Source organism: Mauremys mutica, chromosome 12 (genome assembly GCF_020497125.1).
Source record: "Mauremys mutica isolate MM-2020 ecotype Southern chromosome 12, ASM2049712v1, whole genome shotgun sequence".
Taxonomy (NCBI): domain Eukaryota; kingdom Metazoa; phylum Chordata; order Testudines; family Geoemydidae; genus Mauremys; species Mauremys mutica.
Window position 1 is genome coordinate 280,030 of NC_059083.1, and position 25,120 is coordinate 305,149.

At 46.3% G+C, this 25,120-nt stretch overlaps 1 protein-coding gene across 1 annotated transcript; it reads left to right on the plus strand.

The window, feature by feature from the left end:
• The first annotated feature begins 1,666 nt into the window (after positions 1–1,666).
• On the plus strand, positions 1,667–23,402 carry LOC123346145 (killer cell lectin-like receptor subfamily B member 1B allele C). Its single transcript, XM_044983379.1, has 6 exons — positions 1,667–1,774; positions 11,975–12,073; positions 12,483–12,614; positions 18,063–18,217; positions 18,852–18,964; positions 23,279–23,402. The coding sequence occupies exons 1-6, from the start codon at positions 1,690–1,692 to the stop codon at positions 23,400–23,402; spliced, it is 708 nt and encodes a 235-aa protein (XP_044839314.1). The 5' UTR covers positions 1,667–1,689.
• Positions 23,403–25,120: the final 1,718 nt, after the last annotated feature.

Below are 25,120 nucleotides of genomic sequence, written 5' to 3' on the forward strand. Positions count from 1 at the left end.
GTGCTAGGCCTTGGGCCCTAAGGTGAAGGAGGTAGTCTAAAATGAGCTGAATCAGAGCAGCACAGGCCCCATTGGTACCACGATGCTAGCCAAGAAGTCTGGTGCCACTGCAGGAACGATGCCAACCACAAGACCGGGATCCTGGTGTGGAGGAGCGGGAGTACCGCTGGTAGCAGCTGCTCCGCGATTGGCTCAACCAGGCAGATCCGTGATGGCGAGGTGCTGGTGATCAATGCCTGGTACTTCAAGAGCAGTGCCACGGTGGGGACCTTGAGCGAGATGAAGAACAGGAACAGCGTTGATGCCTGTACTGCGATGGGCTACGGTAGCCTCTCAGAGATGAGAACCTCTGGTGCTGACTCTCCTGGTGTCGATGGGACATGCTCTTTTCACGAGGTCTACAGTTCCTTGAGGCAGAGCGATGCCTGGAACCCCTGCCAGTCGGTATCCAGCCAGACAACCTGGTGGGGGTCGATGGTGACCAGCACGGACTGCACACAGGGCGGTCACTGAGTGGGGAACGGCATCAGGAACCTTCCCTAGACCGGTACCGGTACCGTCCAGTGGCAACTGCGGGGATCCAAGCGACGGCTTGCCTCTGGGAGCCAATGGTGGCGGTGCCCCTGATACCGGCGGACACATAATGTCCCAGGCCACCTGCAGGGCCTCCAGCATGGAGGGCATCTGGATGTCCAGGGAGGCAGGCTCAGAGAGGGTTGGGCTACTCCGCTCAACTTGAGTTGGAGGCTGGGAGGCCAATGGGGACTGAGAACAGCCCAACATGGGTCTAGTCTCTCCCCCGGTCTTGCTCCAGTGTGTCAGTGGAGAAGGCCTCTTCTTAGCCTTCTTGGAGTTCCCTGTGGACAGGGAGCGGTGCTGGCTGGTGGAGGGCACTGTAGGATCACCACACACCGATGCCCCGGTGCTCGGCGTCAACTCAGAGCGGCACAATGGTGCCACTGTCAAGCCCAACTCCATCAAAATGGCTCAGAGCCAAAAGTCCTGCTCCCTCTTGGTCTGAGGCTTGAAGGATCTGCAAATCTTGCAGTGATCACTGAGATGGGTCTTTCCCAGACAGCGAAAACAGTCCACGAGCGGATCACTCACTGGCATTGGCCGCTTGCAAGTGTCACACGACTTAAAGCCCAGGGCACATGGCATGCCCCGACCTGGGCACACTAACTAACTCTAAACTAACTAAAAACTACTTCGACTACAGGTACTACTAGATATAAACTAACGAAGTCCAAGGGGGAATCTACAGCAAGGCTGGAGCAGAGCATTTCCAATGCACCTTCACTGGCGGCAAGAAGGAACTGAGGGTGGGAGGAGCACGCAGCGCCCATTATACCGTGCCATGGTGGCACCACTCCAGGGGTCACTAGGGGCGCTCCCCATAGGTACTGCTAGAGGAAAAACTTCCAGCACTGGTGCACCTGGGGAGCACGCACACCTACTGTGGAATGCACATGAGCAATCGAAGAACAACAAACATGTAACGGATGTTAGTCACATTGCTTAATGCACTACTAGAAGTCTCACAGATACTATGATGATGAGTGTGGTGTAAGATCCTGCATAGAACAGAATAGAAATATGTTACTGCTCAGAAGAGGGCAGACATACACAGGAGACTGCTCTTAGACACAGATCCCCTTCTGTACGCTCACACCTTCCTCTGTACTTGTCATGGCTGGAGAAATAATTTATGCTGATTTAAAAATTCCTGGAGCCAGTTCCTCTTCAAGGCCACCACAACCATCTCAGCACCTCAGTAAGTGGATTTAGTTTCTTATTTTTGCATCAAGGTGGTTAGTCTTTGGTTAGGATTCCATTTTTCTCAGATATTTTTTGTTTGGCTTACAGCAGAGACAGCTTAGAGAAACTGTGTCCAGAGCCAAGGAGCAGCTCTCTGCTTTGTGTGTGGTGGGACTTAGCTAATATGAAATTCTTTACCATTCTCAGCATTTGGCAACTTAATTCCGTTAAGGTAATATAGTGCACTTTAGTTTGTTAGTCCAGCGGGTCACAGAAAACTTCTTAGCCTCTGACAGTCTAAACATGCAAATACAAATGCAATGCAATATAGCTGTACTTTGTATGACATACATACATATTTGAGGCATATCAGCAACTATTGAGGTAACAGTACATAGTATAGTGGGTTATAGTTGGGGGCAATGAGCAGGACATTGAGTGAGTCTGAGAAAGAATGACAAAGCACAAGGAATGTGGGGGGACTCGTAGAATAGAATTTAATTGTTTTGTTAGAGAGAAAGTTAAAATCCACATACTTCTGAGAGAAGAGGTGGACCTGAAATTAGGTAGGGAGCCAATTATGTGCAGAGGGTCATGGAGACTGGCAGATGGTGGGTACTGGGGGGTGTCGGGGTGGGTAAGCGATGTAAGTAGGGAGAGGGACGCCTGGTATCTGAGGAATGGGACCGGAGAAGAACCTTGCCAAAGGCGAGCAGGGAGGGAACGACAGAGATAATGAAGGGGATTTTTCTACTGGATGCTGAAATGGACACAAAACCAGGGAAGCTTTCCAAGGACAGAGATGATGTGTTCTGTTTCTGAGCGCAGGAGAGACAGCAAGTTATTGCACTGTAGCTCCACTGAAGTATGGACAGTCAGGAGGGACTGTCAAGGAGAAGACAGTGGCAGAGCTGAGAACAATGAAGAGTTATCAGTGTTTTAGGAATATTTAAAATACAAGGAACCATGTAAAAAGAACAGGAGTACTTGTGGCACCTTAAAGACTAACAAATTTATTTTAGCATGAGCTTTCGTGAGTTACAGCTCACTTCTTCGGATGTGAACCATGTGTTACAATTTAAGTTAAAGGATGTAAACTGAGTATCATAAATTATTTGTGATTCCTCTGAAAAATGATATTAAAAATGTTAAAAATCTTGATATTTGGAGACTGTTTGGGGGGGGGGTCATTTAAATATTAAATAGCTATTTTTAGGGTGTATTTTCCATAAGTACAGTAAGACTACAGAGTTACATGAAGAGTAAAATTTTCAAAAGTGCCTAAGTGATTTAGATGTTTCTAAGAATCCCACTCTATTAGCCCAAATATTTAATCAAGCTGTATATCTAGTTTAACATGCTATAGTCAAACATATTATATGTTAACTACCTTCAGTTATACTTGAATATTGCCAATGATTCTGGCTTCCTTTATCTCATAAGTTTTCCTCTAAGTATAGCTACAAATGTATTGTACTTAAAAAAAATGTATCGCTGTACACTTAGAGCTCTTGAACATAACTGAATTATTGTACATCTTCTGAAACCATTTCTTATAGAAATACCTGGTGCAATTTTATTAACGGTTGATATTTTTCAACAGATCTTGCTTTGGTATCTATTTACATCACAGTAAAGCTTAGCATAATATGTGGCTGTCTAGTCAAATTTAATTCTTATTGTGAACTGTCATGAAATTGTATCCATCCATTTTTCGATATTATTTTCAGACAGGATCTTATCTACTCTTGAAAAATATTTTAGGATTTAGATTCTGCTTGTTACATCAGTGTAAATCCAGAGTGATGCCATAGAGGTCGGTGAAGTTACTCCAAATTTACACAAGTGTATCCGAGAACTGAATTTGTTTTTTAAATTGTTTCTCTAGCTGCAGCTATATAATGTTGTTAAGATGAAGACTGACACTATGTTAATGACTGGAAATTTAGGCCTCATTCCTGTGATCTGATCTGATCCTTATGGGTGGACCTTCAGTTACACCTGTACAGAATCCCATTGAAGTCAATAGGCACAAGGGTCCACTCACATGTGCAGGAGTGGGGCCTTCATTCACAGAGTCCAAGGCCAGAAGGGACCACAGTGATCATCTAGTCTGATGCCCTCTATAAGACAGGTTGTAGAATTCCCCAAAATAATTCCTAGAGTATCTTTTAGAAAAAACATCCAATCTTGATTTTGAAATTGTTAGTGATGAAGAATCCACCACAACCCTTGGCGATAATGTATTTCCTGTCTTATTACTAGGGGCCTGATGCTCCAAATGCTTGCAGCAAGGGTGTAGAGGTTTGTGCTATGGGTCATCCCAAGGCCTGAACCTGCAGACGCTTATGTGCGCATTTAACTTTACTCAAATGAGTCATTCCACTGAAGCAGCCACTCATACGTTTAAAATTACACCTCTTCTGAAATCTTTGCAGGATCAGAGTCTAATGCTGAAATTAAAATTAACTTGTCTCATAAGTTGTTGGTAGAATCATGAAGTCACAGAATTGACTTCATACTGTAGTTAAAATTGGAAGATAGGTTCCAATATACAGAAGATCTTGACTTTTCTACTTCCTGTTCCTAAAACCCACTCTGCTTTTAGTCTGAAATAATTCATGTTAGTCTGAAGCTACAGGATAATTTTCCTGAGAAATGTTAAAGTAAATTCAACGAGCCATTTTAAAATGAAGACAGAAAACACAACCACCATACCCAGCATTAATTAATATGAAATTTGCCAGATGATGGTGCTAAGAGGTTCTAGTTAGGAGCAGGGGCCTCATTCTGATGGTACATATATATCAGACAATAATTTTTAACTATTCAGAAATTATTTCCACTATTTTTTTCCACTTATAATTCCAGAACAATTAGTTCTGTAAAGTTAAAAGTAGTGATCTGAATTAGGTATCTGTGAGAATCCTCAGATAAAGATCCACTTTTATGAACAGAAGGATGCAATTTTTGAACTGACCCAGAATTAAGAGTGGTTACAACAGGAAGAAATTTTAGTCTTCTGTAGTGGTTATAAACTCTGTGAGTAGCCTTAAGAGTGTCACAAGCTTCATCGGTAGCAAAAAGTTAGTGTCTAACCCTTTCCCTAGAGAACGCAGTTTGAAAATGTAGTGTGAGTTTGGTTTAATGATGTTTCTCTTTACAAAAAAATTACTGATGAAAATTAAGACGCTGAGCCATTGTAACGGCACTGTCACTTCTGTGTAAATTTGGATGTTACCTTAGTCCAGTGTTTCTCAATCTTTTTGTGCTGGAAACCCACTTTGGACTTAAAAAAAAAAATTGTGACCCCATACCAAGACTTGAAAAAATTGCGATCTCTTACCTTAAATATTATTAAGTAAATTATTAATAATACTCAGGGCCGGCGTTAGGAGGTGGCACACAGGGCAGTTGCCCAGGGCCTCACACCACAGGGGAGGCTCTAGCTTTTTGCCGCCCCAAGCACGGCAGGCAGGAATTGCCGCTGAATCCGCAGGACCGGCAGACCTCCCGCAGGCAAGCCAGCGAAGGCTGCCTGACTGCCGCCCTTGCTGGGACCGGCAGGGCACCCCCCACGGCTTGCCGCCCCAGGCACGCGCTTGGAGCGCTGGTGTCTGGAGCCACCGCTGACAGGGGACCCTGCAAAGCTAAGTTACATGCTTTGGCCCCGCGTCGTGGGCCTCAAGCTCCAGGGAAGCCAAAGCTGAGGCCCAGGCCCCGCTGCCTGGGGCTGAAGCATGTACTTTAGCATCACGGGGCCCTCTGTGGTGTGGGACCCCGAGCAGTTGCCCTGTGCTTGCCACCCCCTAACACCAGCCCTGGACTTGCAACACCCCTAAACCCGCCCCCCAGGCTGAGAAACATTGCCTTAGCGGAACGTCTCTGCATTTAGTGCACACCTGGGTGACTGAGAATAGGCCTTGGCTCACTGTCTTCATTCCACAGTACAATTCTCAGGAAAGGAGCAAATCATTAAACTCTTTGTGCTGGGATTTTCAAAGACGTCTAAGGGGTTTCAGTCACCATTGAAATGCCACTAGGCTCCTTTGAAAGTTACAGCCATAGTGATATTTAGGGAAATGATAATCCACATGTATGGTGGTGGAGTGGATGCCAAAGACTAGCTAGTCGATTTCATTGAAGACGGAATACAAAAATGAACAATCAAATAAGACAACAGCTTTGTGAAAAACAATGTAAAATGTATTAAAATCTCTGGTCAGTGTGATGCTGGAGGCCAGACTAGGTAATCATCATGGTCCTTTCTGGCCTTAAAAATCTATGAACCTCTGAATTACTTGAAAATCTAAGGCCCTAGCTGGACTATTTCCATTTCATGTACTATCACCACCAACACATGTTCTGCGGCGCAAATTCTCTGAGTATCGTCTGTACAAATCCATTTAGAGCTTGTTGGAGGGTGTTTTCTTCCCTCAGCCTCACAGAAATTTTTTACTTTTTGGCAAAAAAAAAGTGTAACTGAAATATTTCATCTGAAAACCGAAATAGTTCAGTTCTGAAATGCTGCCATGGTGTCTCATGGGATTTGTAATTTGGGTGCCTCATGTCTCCATTTTCCTCTATGGGTTGGACTCCCTGTTTGGAATACATCTCCCATGATGAATCATGGTCTCCCCTCTTGGCAGGGGAGGGGCAGTCCATTTATGGCACCATTGTGTTAATTTTGATGGAATAAATGGGCCCAAAAGGTCAAAGGTGTTAACAAACCCCGTCACTGTGTAGCATTGAACAGTGTTAAACAAGGTTAAGAGTTTGACATACAAGTACCTCAGCTTGCTTAGACCCATGGCAAATACACCATTACAAATCATTTTAACCTTTGATTAAAGATACCAAAAAACAAAGAAAAGCAGTTGAAGCATTTGAAATATAAAGTATTAAATAAGGCTTTCATTTTAACACCATTCCTTATTTCCTTTCCCTTTATCTGGAGAGGAAAAAAACCCCCTATTTGACAGTCTTTATTGTATTAAAGATGCTAATAACTGTCCTTTTTAGGGAAAAGAGAAAAGGTTAATAGAGATGGGCTGGAGCTGTTGCTGTTTCAAGTCTGATCCTGATTCTCTAAAAGAGAAAACCAGACAAACAAAAGGGGGGAGAAAAGAACAGCAAAGATAGAAAATGCAACTTCTATTTTTGGTGTTAACTCTCAGTTGTAACCTCACTGCTGCAGAAACACAAGCAGGCATCTTTAGACATGGCTGACACAGCAGCAAGATCCATGGCCACCATGGTAGTCAATGCACCGGGCTTTCTGGCTGCATTCCTCGCGATTTCCCAGGGAAATACAGTCCATGGTGGAGGACTTCCCGTTTGACTGCCAGAAAACTCTTCAGCGCCAACACGGACAAAGTCCTCCACATGATGACAAACTCATGAATGACCCTCAGAACATTGGGAATTTATACACCTGCCACAAAGAGTAGACAAAACAGATACCAGCCCTACCAATGCAACAGGTATGCCTCATATATCCAACATCAATGGCAGCACGAATCACAAAGGCAGAGACCACAGAGATGCTCACCACCATCACCAGCGTCTCAATATTCCTCCTCCAAGCAACAATTTTGAGGGCTTGGTCAAGGGTCTTAACAATCTTGCTCACTCTGTAGTGCTGATGACACCATCCATCTTCCATTTTGGGGACTTTCTGACTCCCTTTTATTCAATGTGGTCTTCCATCACCACCACCAAGTGAGTCCTAGAAAGCTCAACAAATTTGTGAGGGTCCAGCTGTTCAGGCTGTCATACTAGCAATGATAATACCAGCACCAGATAATACCAGATCCTACTCCCTTTGCACAGAAGCCATGAAATTGTGGAATTGGTGCATCCAACACAATATCAACATCTAAGCCTCCTACCTTCCAGCCTGTCAGAATACTACAGCAGACACATTAAGCAGAGAATTTTCTCACAATCATGAATGGGAACTAAACGACATGGTCCTGCAGAACATATTTCAATAATGGGGCCACCCATCTATTGACCTCTTTCTGACATCACAGAACTACAAGTGCCCACAATTCTGTTTGAGAGCAGGTCTGGGAACCCCAATCACTGAGGGATGCCTTCCTCCTCAGTTGGGAAGCACCACTTCTATACGTGTTCCCATTGATACCACTGCTATTGACAGCGATAAACAAGATACGTATGGACAAAGCGAAAGTCATACTGATAGCCCCAACATGGCCCAGACAGACTTGGTAGTCTTACCTGATACAGATGTTGCTATGTATTCCACGCACTCTCCCACTCTAACCGGACCTTCTATCACAGGAGGACAGGCAGGTCTACCATGCACACCTGGAGAGACTTCACCTGCGGGCATGGCTCCTACATGGTTCGATCATGAGGAACTAGCCTGTTCGGAACAGGTTAAACACATATTACTAAACAGTAGGAGGTCAACCATGCACAAGACTTACCTTTAAAAATGGAAGAGGTTCGCCATATAGTGCCAAGCGAAGCAAGACACTTTGGTTTCCTCACCTCTACCATTGATTTTGGAGCTACATCTTGGAGCTAAAAACCTTAGGACTATCCACTAGTTTGATCAAGGTACATCTGATGGCTATTAAAACTTTCCATCACAAGATTGATGGGATGTCACTGTTTGCGCACCCGATTACCAAACGCTTCCTTACAGGCATTCAGAGCACTTAGCCTGAATTATATGCTCCCGTGCTGCCGTTGGACTTGAATATGGTACTATGCTGCCTCAGTGGGGCCCCCTTCGAACCCTTAGTGACATGCTCTGATACATCAATGAAGGAAGCATTTTTAGTCACTATTACATCAGCCCACTGTGTGGGTGAGTTAGGGGCTCTCGTGGCTCACCCACCTTATGCCTTTTATTCCCAAGGACATGGTCACCCTCAGACCACATCCGAGTGGTCATACCTAAAATATCTTCATCCTTCCACATCAATCAATCCATCTTCCTGTATTTTTTCACAAACCTCATGAGAGCAAACAGGACTCAGTACTACATACCCTGAACGTCAGACATGCACTAGCTTTTATCTTGATAGAACTAAACCTTTCAGAAAATCCCCAAGGCTCTTCGTCTCCACTACCAAACATTCTAAAGGAGCCACGATCTACACACACAGACTCTAAAAATGGATCTCAGGGCGCATTCACCTCTGTTACCAACGAAAGAACTAACAATCCCCATCTGGGATCAGAACTCACCCTACTAGATCCATTGCTACCTCAGTAGCCTTTCTAAACAACGTATCATTCATAGACATATGTAGAGCTGCCACCTGAGCCTCTGAACATACATTCACAAAACACTATGCGATCACCCAGAGCTCAAGATCAGATGCACTGCTAGGGCTAACAGTGCTGTCTTCACTCACCCCTACAACTCCAAAGCCCCTTCAGTCCAACGTTGGGTACTACCCTATAGTCACCCCCATGGAGCACTCACAGGGACCTAAAAGAAGAGGTTACTCACCCTGTGCCGTAATGGGTTCTTCAAGATACATGTCCCTGTGAGTGCTCCATTACCCACTCTCCTCCCCTCTACTTTGGAGTTCAATTTCCAGACTCTGCGGTAGAGAAGGAACTGAGAGGGTCGGGTCTCATGTACACTAGAGGAGGCTCCAATGGTGCTGCGAGATGGGGACTGTGTATGCATGACCCAGGTGGGTACTGCTGCTGAAATTCTCCAATCAAAGATGCAGGGATGCACCAACACCTAAAGTGGAGTACCAACTGGGACACACATCTCGAAGAACCCCAATGACTGCACAAGGTGAGTAGTAACCTTCAGGGCCAGCTCCAGGCACCAGCGAAGCAAGCAGGTGCTTGGAGCAGCCAACAGAAAGGGGTGGCACATCCAGCTTTTTGGTGGCAATTTGGCGGCGGGTACCTCAGTCCCTCTCGGAGGGAAGGACCTGCCGCTGAATTGCTGCCGAAGAATGAAGTGGCGGCAGTAAAGCTGCCGCCGAAGTGCCGCCAATCGTGGCTTTTTTTTTTTTTTTTTGGCTGCTTGGGGCAGCCCTGTCTCTAATGTAGAGTCTAATTCTCCACTGCCTTACTCCTTTCTGTGCAAACAGTGCTGATTCATCAACACAAGAGATTTACCATGCAGCCATATCGTCAAATAGCATTGCTAAGTTATCTAGTTAATAACTGGTCTCATCAGTAAAAATGGTTATAATTTTAAGAATTTTGAAATTTCGCTGAAATTTCAAAATTTGAGAAATAAAATTGGGAAAAATGTTCAACAAAATATTTGCAAACTTTCTGATCTGGGGTGTGTGTGTGTGTGTTTTCCTTCTAACTACAGAACTAGGCAAAAATTTTAATATTAAAAAAAAATGGGAACACCTTTTGAAATGTGATTAATTCTCTCCTCCCTCTAATCATTAGTTCTTTCTTCAACTCTGACTTGCAGGGGTGTCCCAGAGGTGACTTGGCCTCTGATCAACAGATTTATTGTTATTTGTATTACAGTAGCACCTAGAACTTAGCCCCAGTCATGACTGAGGCCTCATTGTGCTAGGCACTGCACAAGTATATTTGGTTCTCAACCAAATCATTTACAACCTAAGGCCCCACGCTGCTAACACTTTACACATGTGCTTTGCTTTTCTCATATAAGTGGTCCTTTTGAAGTCAATGGGACTACTCACATGCTTAAAGTTAAGTGCAGGCACAAGTATCGTCACCCTGTTTTTAGTGTTAGTAGACACTGGAGCCTGGCCTGTTTTCACAATCAAGTAAAATGTAGTGACATGGAGGCTGGGTATTTCTAAGTTTAATTTATTTATTTACACTGTATACACCAGTCCTGGTACAGAGGTGGTCACAACTGGCATGCAAACAAACCCCTCTTTCAGGAGTCTCAGCCCAAAAACCATACCTGGTTCCCAGGAAGCAACTCTGTCCCAAGATGTGACTCTAGTTGGAAAAATTAAGGCAGAAAGCAAACTCCCCTGCTGGTGCCACAGCTCCTCCACAAAGAAGCTACTGTATACCACAAAATAAACAATAATATAACACTGCTTCAAAGACTGACCAGTGCTCACACATAAAGAAAAAGAATGTATATGACTGTGTGTAACAGCACCACCTGGTGACTCCTGGCATAACAGTATCTATAGGATTGGGGGTCTAAATGGAGTCAAAACACAACTGGGGTATTTAGAACATGAAGGAAGGGACAGGGAAGACAAGGGGGATGGTCACAGGAATACAAGGTGATATGTATTAGCTTGGTTAACAATTTGGAGGTTTCACATGGTTTGTTTTTTGCCTAGCCATTATTACTAGGCAGTTTACCATGGGTAAAAAGAACAGGAGTACTTGTGGCACCTTAGAGACTAACAAATTTATTTTAGCATGAGCTTTCGTGAGCTACAGCTCACTTCTTCGGATGCATAGAATGGAACACACAGACAGGAGATATTTATACATACAGAGAACATGAAAAGGTGGAAGTATGCATACCAACAGGCAGAGTCTAATCAATTGAGATGAACTATCATCAGCAGGAGGAAAAAAAACCCTTTTGAAGTGATAATTAAGATGACCCACAGAAGGTGTGAGGAGAACTTAGCATAGGGAAATAGATTCAATAGAAGGTGTGAGGAGAACTTAGCATAGGGAAATAGATTCTATTAGTGTAATGACCCAACCATTCCCAGTCTCTGTTTAGGCCAGAGTTAATTGTATCTAATTTGCCTATTAATTCGAGTTCAGCAGTTTCTCTTTGGAGTCTGTTTTTGAAGTTTTGTTGTTGCAAAATTGCCACCTTCAAGTCTGTCACTGAGTGGTTAGAGAGGTTGAAGTGTTCTCCCACTGGTTTTTGAATGTTATGGTTCCTGATGTCAGATTTGTGTCCATTTATTCTTTTGCGTAGAGACTGTCCGGTTTGGCCAATGTACATGGGTGTCACTTTACAGGGGGAATGTAAGAAAGGATCTGGCTGGGTAGAATGATATAGGGAGGGCCTAAATCCTGCATAAGGGACAGTGTGGGGGAAAAGGGGTGAAGGTGCTTTTGTGAGAAATGGGTGAAAGAAGCTGCCATTGGTAAAGCCGCCCATAGCGTTATGTGAAGAGGTGGAACTCCCAGGTAAGGAGGCTGGGACAGGCTCCAGAGAAGAACAAGTTCCATTGTTATTTCTCACGCTGGGGGCTGATGGTGTTTCTCCAAACATTGCCTCTTACAGGTTCCCCTCCATGTCCCCGGTGGCATCGCATCGCTGTAGGGGCCGGATGGGCTGGGAACATCGTCCTGACAATAGCTGTGATAGCCCTGGGGGTTTGGGGTAAGTAGCACCAATCTGTTTATCCATTTGGGCTTAATTGTGCTCCACTAATTCTCTTCTCATTCCCAAATCCCACTGATATTCCATTCCTGATTCCAGTCCATTTAAGAATGAAATCCTTGGCATTACATCACCAGCCAGGTCAAAATGTTACCAGAACAAGGTGCATTTAAAAGCTAGATGCATGAAAGTTGTGTGATCCAACTAAGACAGGTTCACTGTTACATGTGGGTGGAGGACAGAAATGCACCAACATTGAGTAGTGAATAGGATTTTCCCTTCCTCTATCCCTACCCTAGCTGTGATGGACACATTGCACTGATGATTTTACATCCTCCACAATTGTTTTTTAAATTCCTAAATAGCTGCAATAGAAGTCATTTTCATTGACACTGATGCTGTTTTGAAGTTTCCCAGTTGCATCTCTCTTGTGAAGGACAGACCAGAGGAACTCTGAATACATCGGAGAATAATGAAGCAGAGTGCTCCTGCCAAGAAGATTTCCGGTCTCGCTTGAAACCCCACAATGGCAGCTTGGCAGGTAACCCTGGCTCATACTGTCCCAGAGCCATGAGTCACTCTCCCTGGAAGAGTTTGCAGCACTCTAGCTATGATTGAAAATCCATTCACCATGTTAAAGGGACACTGTCAGCTTGAAACACAATGGACCAGATTCTCATTCATACTGAGGCCCCTTTATATACATTACTCCAGTGTTGTGACCCCCCACGCATCCAAAAACCATGAGTTATGCCCTAAAAATTATGAGATTGACTTATTTTAGGAAAATTATACATTTTGGGTTCTTTATGTTTGCCTTCTGGTGTCTGAGCCTTTAGGTTGCACTTGGGGGCCTGCTGTCAGCTTTTCTCTGCAATTCTGAGGGACAGAAACTTTTGTTAATGAAACTAACATTCTCACATAATCCCCTGACTCCAGGAGCTGGGGCTTAAAAGAAAACACCAAACTTCACAAGATGTGTGATAAAAATAGGAGAGATGGCAACATTGCCAAAGTGATAGTGTAAAGGGGCGAAACCATGGGAATAAACTTTCATTTTTAGTCAAAGTGTTCAGGAGGCAGAAGATTTTTTCAACAACAGCTAGAAAAGTTCAAATGCAACAAGTTTTCTGTGAAGATTTTCATTTTGAAAAAAGGCAATTTTTTATGAATCAACTCTACTCATAACTACATCTGGGAAAACAATGTTCAGGGTGACTTTTAAGTAGATGGGACGCTTTTTAATATGCTCTAATGCTTTAGGTGTGATAGTGATGTACTATACACTCCCAGCTCCTCTGTCTTTTCTCTTTTCATCAGTCCCAATAGGTGGGTGCAAGGTAAATGCAGCAACTGCCTCTTTCTGTACCAATACGGTTATTTCACTCTCCCTGTCATCTTGTTCCCTCTTTATGTATCTCCACCTGTTTCTCATCCTATGTTTGCATTGGTAGCTCTTTGGGGCAGAGATTGTCTTACTATGGGTATGTGCAGCACCTAGCACAATGGGGTCCATATTCATTTTTGTGGCCTCTGTTCTCTGTTCTCCTGTAATACTAACCATTGATTTATATTGCAGTGATGCCAAAAGACCCAGTTGTGGATCAGGGCCCCATTGTTCCAGGTGCTGTTAACAAAATTCATAAAAAGACAGTCTCTGACCCAAATAGCTTACAATTTAAGTACAATTAAATCATAATTCTCAGCAGTTTATGCAGAGGAGCAGCAGTGACATCTAGTGGTCAGATGCATCCGACGAAGTGGGTATTCACCCACGAAAACTCATGCTCCAATACGTCTGTTAGTCTATAAGGTGCCACAGGACTCTTTGCTGCTAGTGGTCAGAGTAATTCCCATTGGTAGAGCATAGACAGTTTTAATAATAATGTACTACAACTGCTATAGAGGTTGGATCACAAAGTGTTTTACAAATTCCGTAGGACTCACAGGAATCATTTCACCCACTACTGAAATGCATCCACCTCTGGGGTGAAACTCAACAGCTGTTCAGCAGCACAGAGCACTGCTATACAATGTGTAAGGGAAATGACTGAAGAAGAATCCCATAGTCTGTTGGAACTGCAGGAGGTGTTTTAGAGAGACAAATTGAAGTCACCCCAGGCTAGAATTTGAACAGGTTCAGACCACCCAGTATTCAGACTACCCAGCAGATTGAGGGATGTTGCCAGCAGATCGAGGGATGTGATCATTCCCCTCTAGTCGACATTGGTGAGGCCTCATCTGGAGTACTGTGTCCAGTTTTGGGCCCCACACTACAAGAAGGATGTGGAAAAATTGGAAAGAGTCCAGCGGAGGGCAACAAAAATGATTAGGGGGCTGGAGCACATGACTTATGATGAGAGGCTGAGGGAACTGGGATTGCTTAGTCTGCAGAAGAGAAGAATGAGGGGGGATTTGATAGCTGCTTTCAACTACTTGAAAGGGGGTTCCAAAGAGGATGGATCTAGACTGTTCTCGGTGGTGGCAGATGACAGAACAAGGAGCAGTGGTCTCAAGTTGCAGTGGGGGAGGTTTAGGCTGGATATTAGGAAAAACTTTTTCCCTCAGAGAGTGGTGAAGCACTGGAATGGGTTACCTAGGGAGGTGGTGGAATCTCCTTCCTTAGAGGTTTTTAAGGTCAGGCTTGACAAAGCCCTGGCTGGGATGATTTAGTTGGGAACTGGTCCTGCTTTGAGCAGGGGGGTGGACTAGATGACCTCCTGAGGTCCCTTCCAACCCTGATATTCTATGATTCAAGAAGAGTCAGATGACTGGAAGGTAGCTAATGTAATGCTGGTTTTTAAAAAGGGCTCCAGAGGTGATCCTGGCTATTACACCCTGGTGAATCTGGCTTGAGTATTGGGCAAATTCACTATAGTTTCTACCAAGAACAGAATGATCAGATACATAGATAAACATGATTTGTTGCGGAAGAATCAACATAAGTGAATTCTTCAAGGGAGTCAACAAGCATGTGAATGAGCGTGATCCAGTGGCTATAGCGCACTTGGATTTTCTGAAAGCCTTTGACAAGGTCCTTCACCAATGGCTCTTAAAATAAGTAAGTAGCCAGGGATAAGAGGAGAGGTCCTCTCATGGATCAATAATGGGGTGAAATACAGGAAACAAAAGGTAGGAATAAATGGTCCACTTTCACAGTGGAAAGAGGTAAATAGTGGGGTCCCCTGAGGATCTGTACTAGGACCAAAGCTGTTGAACATATTCATTAATGATTTGAAAAAAGGGGGTGAACAGTGAAGTGGCAAAGTCTGCAGACAATACAAAATTATTCAAGATAGTTAAGTTCAAAACTGACTGTGAGGCATTACCGAGGAATCCCTCACAACTGGGTGACTTGACAACAAATGGCAGATGAAATTCAACATTGATAAGTGCAAGGTAATGCCCACTGGAAAAAAATAATCCCAACTATATGTATACACTGATGGGTTCTAAATTAGCTGTTACCACCCAAAAAAAGAGATCTTACAGTCATGGTGGATAGTTCAATGAAAGCTTCTTCTCAATATTCAGCAGTGTTCAAAAGGCTAACAGTATGTTAGGGACTATTTGGAAAGGGATAGAAAATAACACAGAAAATATCATAGTGCCTCTATATAAATCCATGGTGCACCCACACCTTCAATACTGTGTACAGTTCCGGTCACCCCATTTCAAAAAGGATGTAGTGGAACTGGAAATGGTTCAGAGAAAGACAAAAAAGATCATCAATGGTACGGAACAGCTTCCATACAAGGAAACACTAAAAAGATGAGGGCTGTTCGGCTTAGAAAAGAGACAACGAAGGGGGCATATTATAGGATGGGGTAGGCAACCTATGGCACGGGTGCCGAAGGCGGCACACGAGCTGATTTTCAGTGGCACTCACACTGCTCGGGTCCTGGCCACCGGTCTGGGGGACTCTGCATTTTAATTTAATTTTAAATGAAGCTTCTTAAACATTTTAAAAACCTTATTTACTTTACATACAACAATAGTTTAGTTCTATATTATAGACTTATAGAAAGAGACCTTCTAAAAATGTTAAAATGTGTTACTGGCACGTGAAACCTCACATTAGAGTGAATAAATGAAGACTCGGCACAGCACTTCTGAAAGGTTGTCGACCCCTATGATAGGACATGAATGGTGTGGAAAAAAAATGAATAGAGAAGTATTATTTACCCTGCCCACAATACAAAAACCAGAGGTCACCCAATGAAATTAATAGGCAGCAGGTTTAATATGACGAGAGGAAGTACTTTTTCACACAACTCATAACTAACCTGTGGAACTCATTGCCATGGGATGTTGTGAGGGTCAAAAGTATAACTGGGTTCAAAAAAGAAATAGATCCATCAAAGGCTATTAGCTAAGATGGTCAGGGATACAATGCTAGGATTGGAGGGATGCTGAACTTCTGACTACCAGAAGCTGGGAGTGGAAGAGAGGTGGATCACTCCATAATTGCCCTGTTCTGTACACTCCCCTGAAGCTCTGATATGGGCCTTTGTAAGAGACAGTATACTGAGCAATACAGACAGTGGTCTGACCCAGTATGGCAGCTCTTAATGAACCCAAGTGGACCTTGCTTTTAGTTCTCAGCTGAATAGGATGACCAGATGAGAGGAAGAAAATATCGGGACACATGGGGGGGCGGGGGGCAGGGTCACCGGCAGAGCAAAACCAAAAAAAACAAAACAAATGGAGTACTGCGAAATATCAGGACAAATTGCGTCCTGACCAAACATAGTTGGGATGCGGGACAAACGCCTAGATATCGGGAAGGTCCCAATTTTATCGGGACGTCTGGTCACCCTGCAGCTGAACCATGGCACTAGCAGTGGTACAGCGTCCCCTACTGCCAGACTGGGGCACTGGGTTCAGTTCTGCCTTGTTAGGTGGTGTCCTATCTCAGGGCAGGTCTACACTACGGGGGAAAATCGATCTAAGATACGCAACTTCAGCTACGTGAATAACGTAGCTGAAGTCGAAGTATCTTATATTGAATTACCTACCGTCCTCACGGCGCGGGATCGATGTCCGCGGCTCCCCATGTCGACTCCGCTACCGCCGTTCGGATTGGTGGAGTTCCGGAGTCGACAGGAGCGTGTTCACGGATTGATATATCGCGTCTAGATGAGACGCGATATATCGATCCCCGAGAAATCGATTGCTACCCGCCGATACAGCGGGTAGTGAAGACGTACCCTCAGTCATCAATATTATTTGTTTCAACACTCAGCTTCCCTTGAGGTCTCCCATCAGGGTACAGGCTGGGTCTGTCTGTGTTCAGCTTTTATGATCTGACATGGTCACATCCCCAGGAACTACATTTTACTACACCAATCCGGACAATCCCCCCCAGTGATTCCTGCATAGAGCCCAGAACTTGTGACTGAGTCAGAGCAGATCTTTAGTAAGAAACCAGCTCTGTGTAAAGACTTCAAGTGAATTCTCTCTTCTCTGGCCTCCCAGCTCTGCCAGCACCTTGCTGCCCTGGCCTCCAGTGTGCCGGGCTGCTTGAGTGCTGACCCTGAGAAAAGCCCTCACTAGTACATTGAGTCTGAAGGCTTTTTACATGGCTGTAGGGAAAAACTTAAGCAATATCTAAAACGAGAGCTGATACACTGTAAACCTAGTTCATGAAAAATGTGAAAAGAAATGACAGTTTGATGTCCTCTGAAGGAAGTAGAAAAGTGAAAGTCCTCCCCCTCTTTCCCAATGGGGGGAAATGTTGAGAGTAAATGTTTATTTCCCCTCCAAAACTGAATGAAATCCTCCCTCCCTACTGCCGCCCCCCCCAAATCAGTATTTCCATTTTGAGTCCCTTCTCCCCATCAAAAAATGACAACTACAATAAACACTTTTATTTTGGTCAAAATGGCATTTTCCATTAAAAAAAAAGAACTTTGAACAAGAGTTTTCACCCAGCCGTAATTTGCATGTTCAGAATGAATGACACCTCTGTTCCCATCTCCCCCTCCAGAGGGCTCCGGGTGCAAACTCTGCCCCAGCGACTGGCTGCTGCGTGGGGACAAGTGCTACTGGCTGTCTAAGGAGCGTAAAAACTGGACTCGGAGCCGTGATGACTGCTCGGGGAAGAGCTCTCGCATGCTCGTGATCCAGAACCAGGAGGAGATGGTAACACAAAATATAGGATCATCAAACTCCGTCTGGAGAGAGACGTGTGTCACCAGTTACAATCCAAGAGCAGCAGGATTATCCAGCCTGGCTCTACCCCTGTGTCTCATTTCTCCTTTTCTCCCAGTTAATCAAACTCCGCACTGCGGGGTTTTCTCCCCTTCAGGGCATCTGGCTGATTAACATACCGTTCAGAACAAGACCCCCACAGCGTTCCCACCCCAGACGGCCCAGCTGCACCCCTGAGCCCTGTCTGGGAGCTCAGCAGAGCCCTTCTGCATAGAGCTACTCACACAACCCCCCTACTCCACCAAATCTCACCCTGGTCACACTGACCTCGGGCTGCAGTCCCAGGGGAGGCTGAACCCAGGACTTACGTAAAGGACCAGCTCACCCTGTGACACCAAGGACCAGTACTGGTGTCACCATGTGGCCAAGACAGCCACATTTCCCCACCCCTGCACTGGGACCCCACCCGCCCAGGGGAGAGGGTGACTTAGCTCCGGTCAGGGGGTTCTCCAGCTGGCATGGGCAGAGCCACTGAAGCCAAGAGCAGGTATTAAACAGGAGTGCTCAGGGAGTCCCAGCATCTTACAGCATATTCACCGCACCCCCTCTGCTTTGCACCTCACAGGAGTTCATACAGAATGTTACACAAGATGCAAGCTACGCCTGGATTGGACTTAAAGTGACATCCCCAGGGGGGAAATGGACCTGGGTGGACGGTTCCCCATTAGATCCAATGCTGTAAGTGCTGCCTGCGGTTTACTGTCTGAGAGATGTTTGAGAAAAGCTCCATTGTATAACTTGACGTTAAAACGTTTTACCAGCGTAGTTACATTGGTTAAGGGTATTTTCCTAACCTAGGTGTGCCCGCACAGGCCCTAGTGTAGCTGCAGTTTTACCAATGTGCCTGCGCTCATTGTAGTGTCGCTTATGCTGATCGGGGGCACTGGCATAAGCTGTAGTGGGAGAAACACTTAGCAATGGATATAGCTGTGTCCACACTACAGGGTTTCCAGTATAACTGCACCAGAAACACCTCCTAGTGTAGACAAGGCTTAAAATGCTGATCTGGCCCCCCATTACCATAGTATCTGAGCTCCTCAGTACCTTTACTGTATTTATCTTCTCACACCCTTTTGAGGCAGGGCAGGGCTATTATCCCCATGCTACAGCTGAGGAAACTGAGGCACCGAGAGACTAACAGTGGGATTCACAAAGGTATTTAGGTGCCTAATGCTCATTGATTTCAAGGGGAGTTAGGTGCCTACATATTTTTGTGAATCCCACCCTAAATGACTTGCCCAGAGTGACACAAGACCATGGGTAGAGCAGGGAATTCAACCATCCTCCTTCTGTTACACGTCAGCTTCTCTGGGCCGGCAGCTGGAGGCAGTGACATGTAATCACTGGTAAGAATGTGGCCACTGCTCCTGCCTGTGCAAGGGGGACCCTGAGAAGAGGTTGTGTGTAGGGCCCTCAAATGTCTTACTACAGCCCTGTCTCTGGGCTCTGCTGGGTTCCCCTGGGCTCTGTCCCTCCGGTCTTTGTGCTCCCAGTGTCAGATGGTGGGTGAGGGGCAGAAAGTGGTGGTGTCTCTCAGGCACCCCCTTTTGTGGGGTCACAGTGAGCTGCTGCTCCCAGTCAATTGGGCGGACCCTTATCCCTTGATCCTTCCTTCTACTTCCTTCCATTAGAACAGTGGGATTTATCATCAGTGCAGATCAGGGTTAACACCCCACTGCGGTGTGGGGGGCAGATCCCCCAGCTTAGAGAGACCGTCTTGGGGCTTGTCTAGACAAGCACGTTGTGGGCAGCAGGCTGGGATGTAAACCTACCTCACACAAGCTTTCTGTGTGCACACGGACTGCCCTGGGGACCCTCCTCTTGTGCACTAAAAATTCCCTATGGCACTTGCAGTGTGCGGTCAGACTGTGCACACGGCCAGTGAGCGCAAGCTAGATTTACACCCCAGCCTGCCGTGCCCTAAGGGCGAGATTCACAAAGGGACTTGTGCGGTGGGATGCTGAGTGTCATGGTGCCTAGAAAGTCCCTGGGATTCTCAAAGCCTGAGTTAGGTGCCCGGGTTCCCTGTACAATGCATGGGGAGAGATCGGTGCCTCAGAACGGGAGTCACAAAGCCTGAGTTGGGTGCCCGGGTTCCCTGTACAATGCATGAGGAGAGATCGGCACCTCAGAGTGTTAGTCACAAAGCCAGCACGCTAGGCGGGGAACAATGGGAGAGAAGGCGAGGGGGAGGATGCCAACCGCCACCTCTCTCGGGGAATTTGGCGCCCAAGACTCCATCTATGCCGCAGCGAGGTCTACGCTACAAACGTACTGTGGTGCAGCTACGTCACTCGGGGGTGTGAAAAATCCCCACCCCTGAGCCATGTAGTTACACTGACCTAATTCCCTGTGTAGACAGCGCTATGTTAATGGGGGGGGGGCTTCTCCCGTCAACAGAGCTACCGCCCCTCGGAGAGGGGAATTAACTATGCCGAGGGGAGACGCTCTCCTGGCCGTGAAGGAGTGTCTTCACTTAAGTGCTACAGCAGCACAACTGCACTGGTGCAACGTTTTATGGTTAGACCTGCCTTACAAGCGCTACAGCTGTCCCAGTGCGGCGCTGCAATGTGGACATTTTCTACAGTGATGGACGTGGGTTTGGTTTCTTTAGGAAATCCACCCCCTTGAGAGGCGGTAGCTAGGTCAATGGACTTGGTCCAGTAAAAAATATTACCTCACCCACCTTGTGTCTCTAACATCCTGGAACCGACACAGCTACAACTACACTGCACACACCACTGTCAGTATGGCACGCTTCCGCTTCAAAAGTACTTTAAAAAAATAGTTTTTACATCTTTAGCAAGTTTTTTCTCAAATTCTTCCTTGGCCTGCCTTCTTAAACATTTACAATTCAGCAAAGAGTCCTGTGGCACCTTATAGACTAACAGACGTTTTGGAGCATGAGCTTTCGTGGGTGAATACCCACTTCGTCGGATGCAACCGACGAAGTGGCTATTCACCGACGAAAGCTCATGCTCCAAAACGTCTGTTAGTCTATAAGGTGCCACAGGACTCTTTGCTGCTTTTACAGATCCAGGCTAACACGGCTCCCCTCTGATAATTTATAATTCACTTGCTGGAGTTTGTGCTTCTTCCTATTTTCCTCATTAGGATTTGTCTTACATATTTTAAAGAATGCCTTTTGCCTCTAATAGCCTCCATTATTCTGCTGTTTAGCCAGGGTGGCATTTTTTTGGTCCTCCTCCTGTCTTCTTTTATTTGGGGTACACACTTAGCCCCGGGCTACACTACAGACTTATGACAGTATAACTATGTTGTCCAGGGGTGGGAAAAATCCACCGAGTGATACAATTATACCGACCTAAACACTGGGCGTAGACAGCGTTATATTGCTGGGGAGGCTTCTCCTGTCAACACAGCTACTGCCAGTTGGGGAGGTGGATTATCTATGCTGATGAGAGAAGCCCTCCCATCAGTTTAGGTAGCATCTTCACTGCGGCGCTGTTAAGTGTAGACAAGCCCTGCTGCTAGGAGGCATTTCACCCCAGTGACAGCTCTGTGCAATTTCCATCCAACAAGCGCCCTCATGCTTGTGTGGTTCCCCTTTGTGAAGTGAAATGTGACTGTTGTGGGCTGGTTTGGTATTATGTCCCCTCCAGGGATGCTAAATGTCATTACCCTCTGGTCACTGTTACCAGGCAGTTCAGCTCCCTTGACCTCCTGGGGCAGATCCTGTGCTCCACTGAGGATTAAATCAGGAATTGCCTCTCCCCTTGCGGGTGCCAGGCCCAGCTGCTCCAAGCAGCTGTCACTGATGGGGGCTAGAAATCATCTCTCTGCATCATGCCCTGAGGTGACAGTTAGTCCCTCTGCTCCAATCACTCTTTAAATTATTTATTCACACAAGAGACTGAGACACCCCCGACCCCACACAACTCAGACTACCCCTAGCTCAGTATTAGCAGCTGCTTCTAAGAGGTGGGAGACCCCTGTTCAAAACCTCTCTCCCCTGCAGGCAAAAGGGGGGACTTGAAATGGGGTCTCCCACTTTCCAGGTGTCAAGTATCAGAGGGGTAGCCGTGTTAGTCTGGATCTGTAAAAGCAACAAAGAATCCTGTGGCACCTTATAGACTAACAGACGTTTTGCAGCATGAGCTTTCGTGGGTGAATACCCACTTCTTCAGATGCATCTGAAGAAGTGGGTATTCACCCACGAAAGCTCATGCTGCAAAACGTCTGTTAGTCTATAAGGTGCCACAGGATTCTTTGTCACTTTCCAGGTGAGTGCCCCAACCCCTGGGTTTGCTCCTCCCTGCTATTTTGTAGGAGTTCACCTGTGGGACCCAAGCTGGTAAGTGGCCTTTGAACATGCTGAGTGGCTCAGGGCCTGCAGGTGCATTAGGCAGAGGAACGCTTGTCTGCTGCTGGCTCATGCATCACACACACTGGGGCTTAGGTAGCCAGCAGCAGAGGGCAGCAGGAGCACGTGGGCTGAGTGACAGAGACACAGGTACCTAGGAAACTTTTACTCTGAATATTAAGGCACCGAGCAGTTCAGTCACCCCCAGGGTTTGTGAATCCCAGGGGGACGTGGTTCTGGGATGGAGATGTCTAAAGTGGCTGCTAGGCTCCTAAGTCCCTTTGCGAACCCAGCCCCAACCATTCATCCGGACAAGTCCTCAGGCTCCCTGCAGCCATCTGTTACCCAGGTCCCACAGCACAGGTTTCCTCTCTCCCGAGGCTCAGACTGTGTTTTTAAAGGAAAGCCGAGATGTGGGAGCTCAGGGTGGCTGCTTTCATCAAGAAAGTACCAGGTCACCAACCCCATGAGATTCAGCCTCCTCCATTCCTTGCCAGAGGCCCCCTAACTCAGCTCACATTCTCGACTGACGCTCTGTAGGAAAGTTACAGAGATGAAGAACAACACCAGAGACAAGCATCCCATCAGAGTGAGGGGGAGAAAAGACTCACTTCTGGGCCCTTCCTTGCTACAGGGACCATAATGACACTGACTCTTTAATTCTGCAGCTTCTCAGTCTCAGGCTCTGCTGAAGGGAACAGCTGTGGCTGGATAGGAGACAACCAGATTCAGTCGGAGACGTGTGGTGCTGAGTTCAAATGGATCTGCCAGAAAGAAGCTACCGTGATATAGACAGTGGAGCGGAGGCTCTGTATTTGCGTCTCCGTAACATGCAGTCCCCTGTGTGTAGGCTCATGGGGTTGGATTGTGGCTTTAGGCAGAGCTCTAAGCTGAGGGCAGAGCAGAGCCCTGGGAGGTGCTGGAACTCAGGTGCCCCTCGTTGTCACAGTTCCTTCCCTTGGTCCTTCTCACTGGGCTGGGGCCTGGGGGTGTAATTTATAACTGCCCCAAACCTGCAGGAAGTTACTCCCTGAGCTGCTTCCCGGGGTACCCAGGGCTGGGAGGTGCCTCACCACCACCTGCCCTTTGCCTGAGGGAGCCTTGTCTGTGCCTGCCAGGGGTCAGCTCCCCAACTCCACTGGCCCCACACACGCTCGCTGCTGGGCCTGCAGTCACTGCAGTCAGCAATATGCCCACTCTGCCCTCAAGCCCTCGGAGCATCCCCCTGGTGCATTCAGCCCCTGGACACGGGCAGTAATCACACAGCTGCTGCTTCCAAGGGAACAGGAATGCCCCCACCCCCGCCCCCCAGCTTACCAGCTCCACCTCAGCTCTCTGCTCCGCTTAACACACAGCAGTGACATATGCTCAGAGTGAAATCACGTGTCAGTTCAACAAAGCCAAGAGTCAAGTAGAAGTGTTGGAAACAAATGGTTACATATAAAATAAAGACACATCATGTGTTCTAGAGCCTGGACTTATGTACCAAGATACTCTCCTGTCTAACCACGTACAGCTCACCCAAAATCCTTGCAGCGCTTTACAGCCAGGCAGATTGTGACCTTTCTTTCATGAGACATGTGCTGTCAGTTTGCCTCTCAGGTGAGGGATCCAGTGTGTGTCTCTGCACACCAGGATAGACCAGACCAACCCCTTGTCTTTGTTCTTAAACAGGAGACCCCCCCCGCCCCCCCTGCTGTTTGCAAAATCCACGAAAGAGGAAATTTACAGGATGAAACAATCTCTCAATTTGCACCTGATTCACTATGCAAATAGGCATCCCCATCCAGCTACAGGTACACACAATACACAGCTGACTAGGCAAGGAGAGAACCTGTTACCACCTGCCCAAAAAGAACATTTGAGATACATCACCTCCTGGTGACCTGCCTTAACTGCAAGACCTTAAGGGCATCATTCCACTTTAATTGAATTGTCTCGTTAGCACTGGTCCCCCACTTGGTACAGCAACTCCCATCTTTTCATGTACTGTGTATACATACATATATATACACACACACACACATACACACACACACACCTGCTACTGTATTTTCCATTCCAGGCATCCGATGAAGTGGGTTTTAGCCCACGAAAGCTTATGCCCAAATAAATTTGTTAGTCTCTAAGGTGCCACAAGGACTCCTCATTTTTAATGTCAGTATAGATACATAGTTCCTTACCTATTATCTATAGGCACATCTTGCAGTGATTATAACCACCTTTTGGTGAACTATTATGTAGCCATCAGTGCCAGGGGATCCCTGTAAACCCTCCGCACCCCCTGTACTCTGCCAGTTGGCACCAAGAGTTCCCTGGTTTACACCTTGCCCTCAAACCCCCTTTCTGGGCCGGCTCAGCTCCTCTGTCCTGTAAGGAGGGAACTGAAGCCAAGGCCCTGCTATACAGCTGGCTGCAGTGTGTGGAGAGGGTGAGTGACAACCTCAGGGCAGACTGCTGGGAACCAGGCACAAACCTCAAACTGGCTGAGAGTTCTAGACTCAGATTTC

Excerpts from the sequence above, each read along its gene's own strand:
- LOC123346145 (XM_044983379.1), top strand. The coding sequence starts at position 1,690 with ATGGCTGGAGAAATAATTTATGCTGATTTAAAAATTCCTGGAGCCAGT. Across the intron at positions 12,074-12,482 it reads GATAGCCCTGGGGGTTTGGG|TTTCCCAGTTGCATCTCTCT; the intron begins GTAAGTAGCACC and ends GCTGTTTTGAAG. Across the intron at positions 18,218-18,851 it reads TCCAGAACCAGGAGGAGATG|GAGTTCATACAGAATGTTAC; the intron begins GTAACACAAAAT and ends TGCACCTCACAG.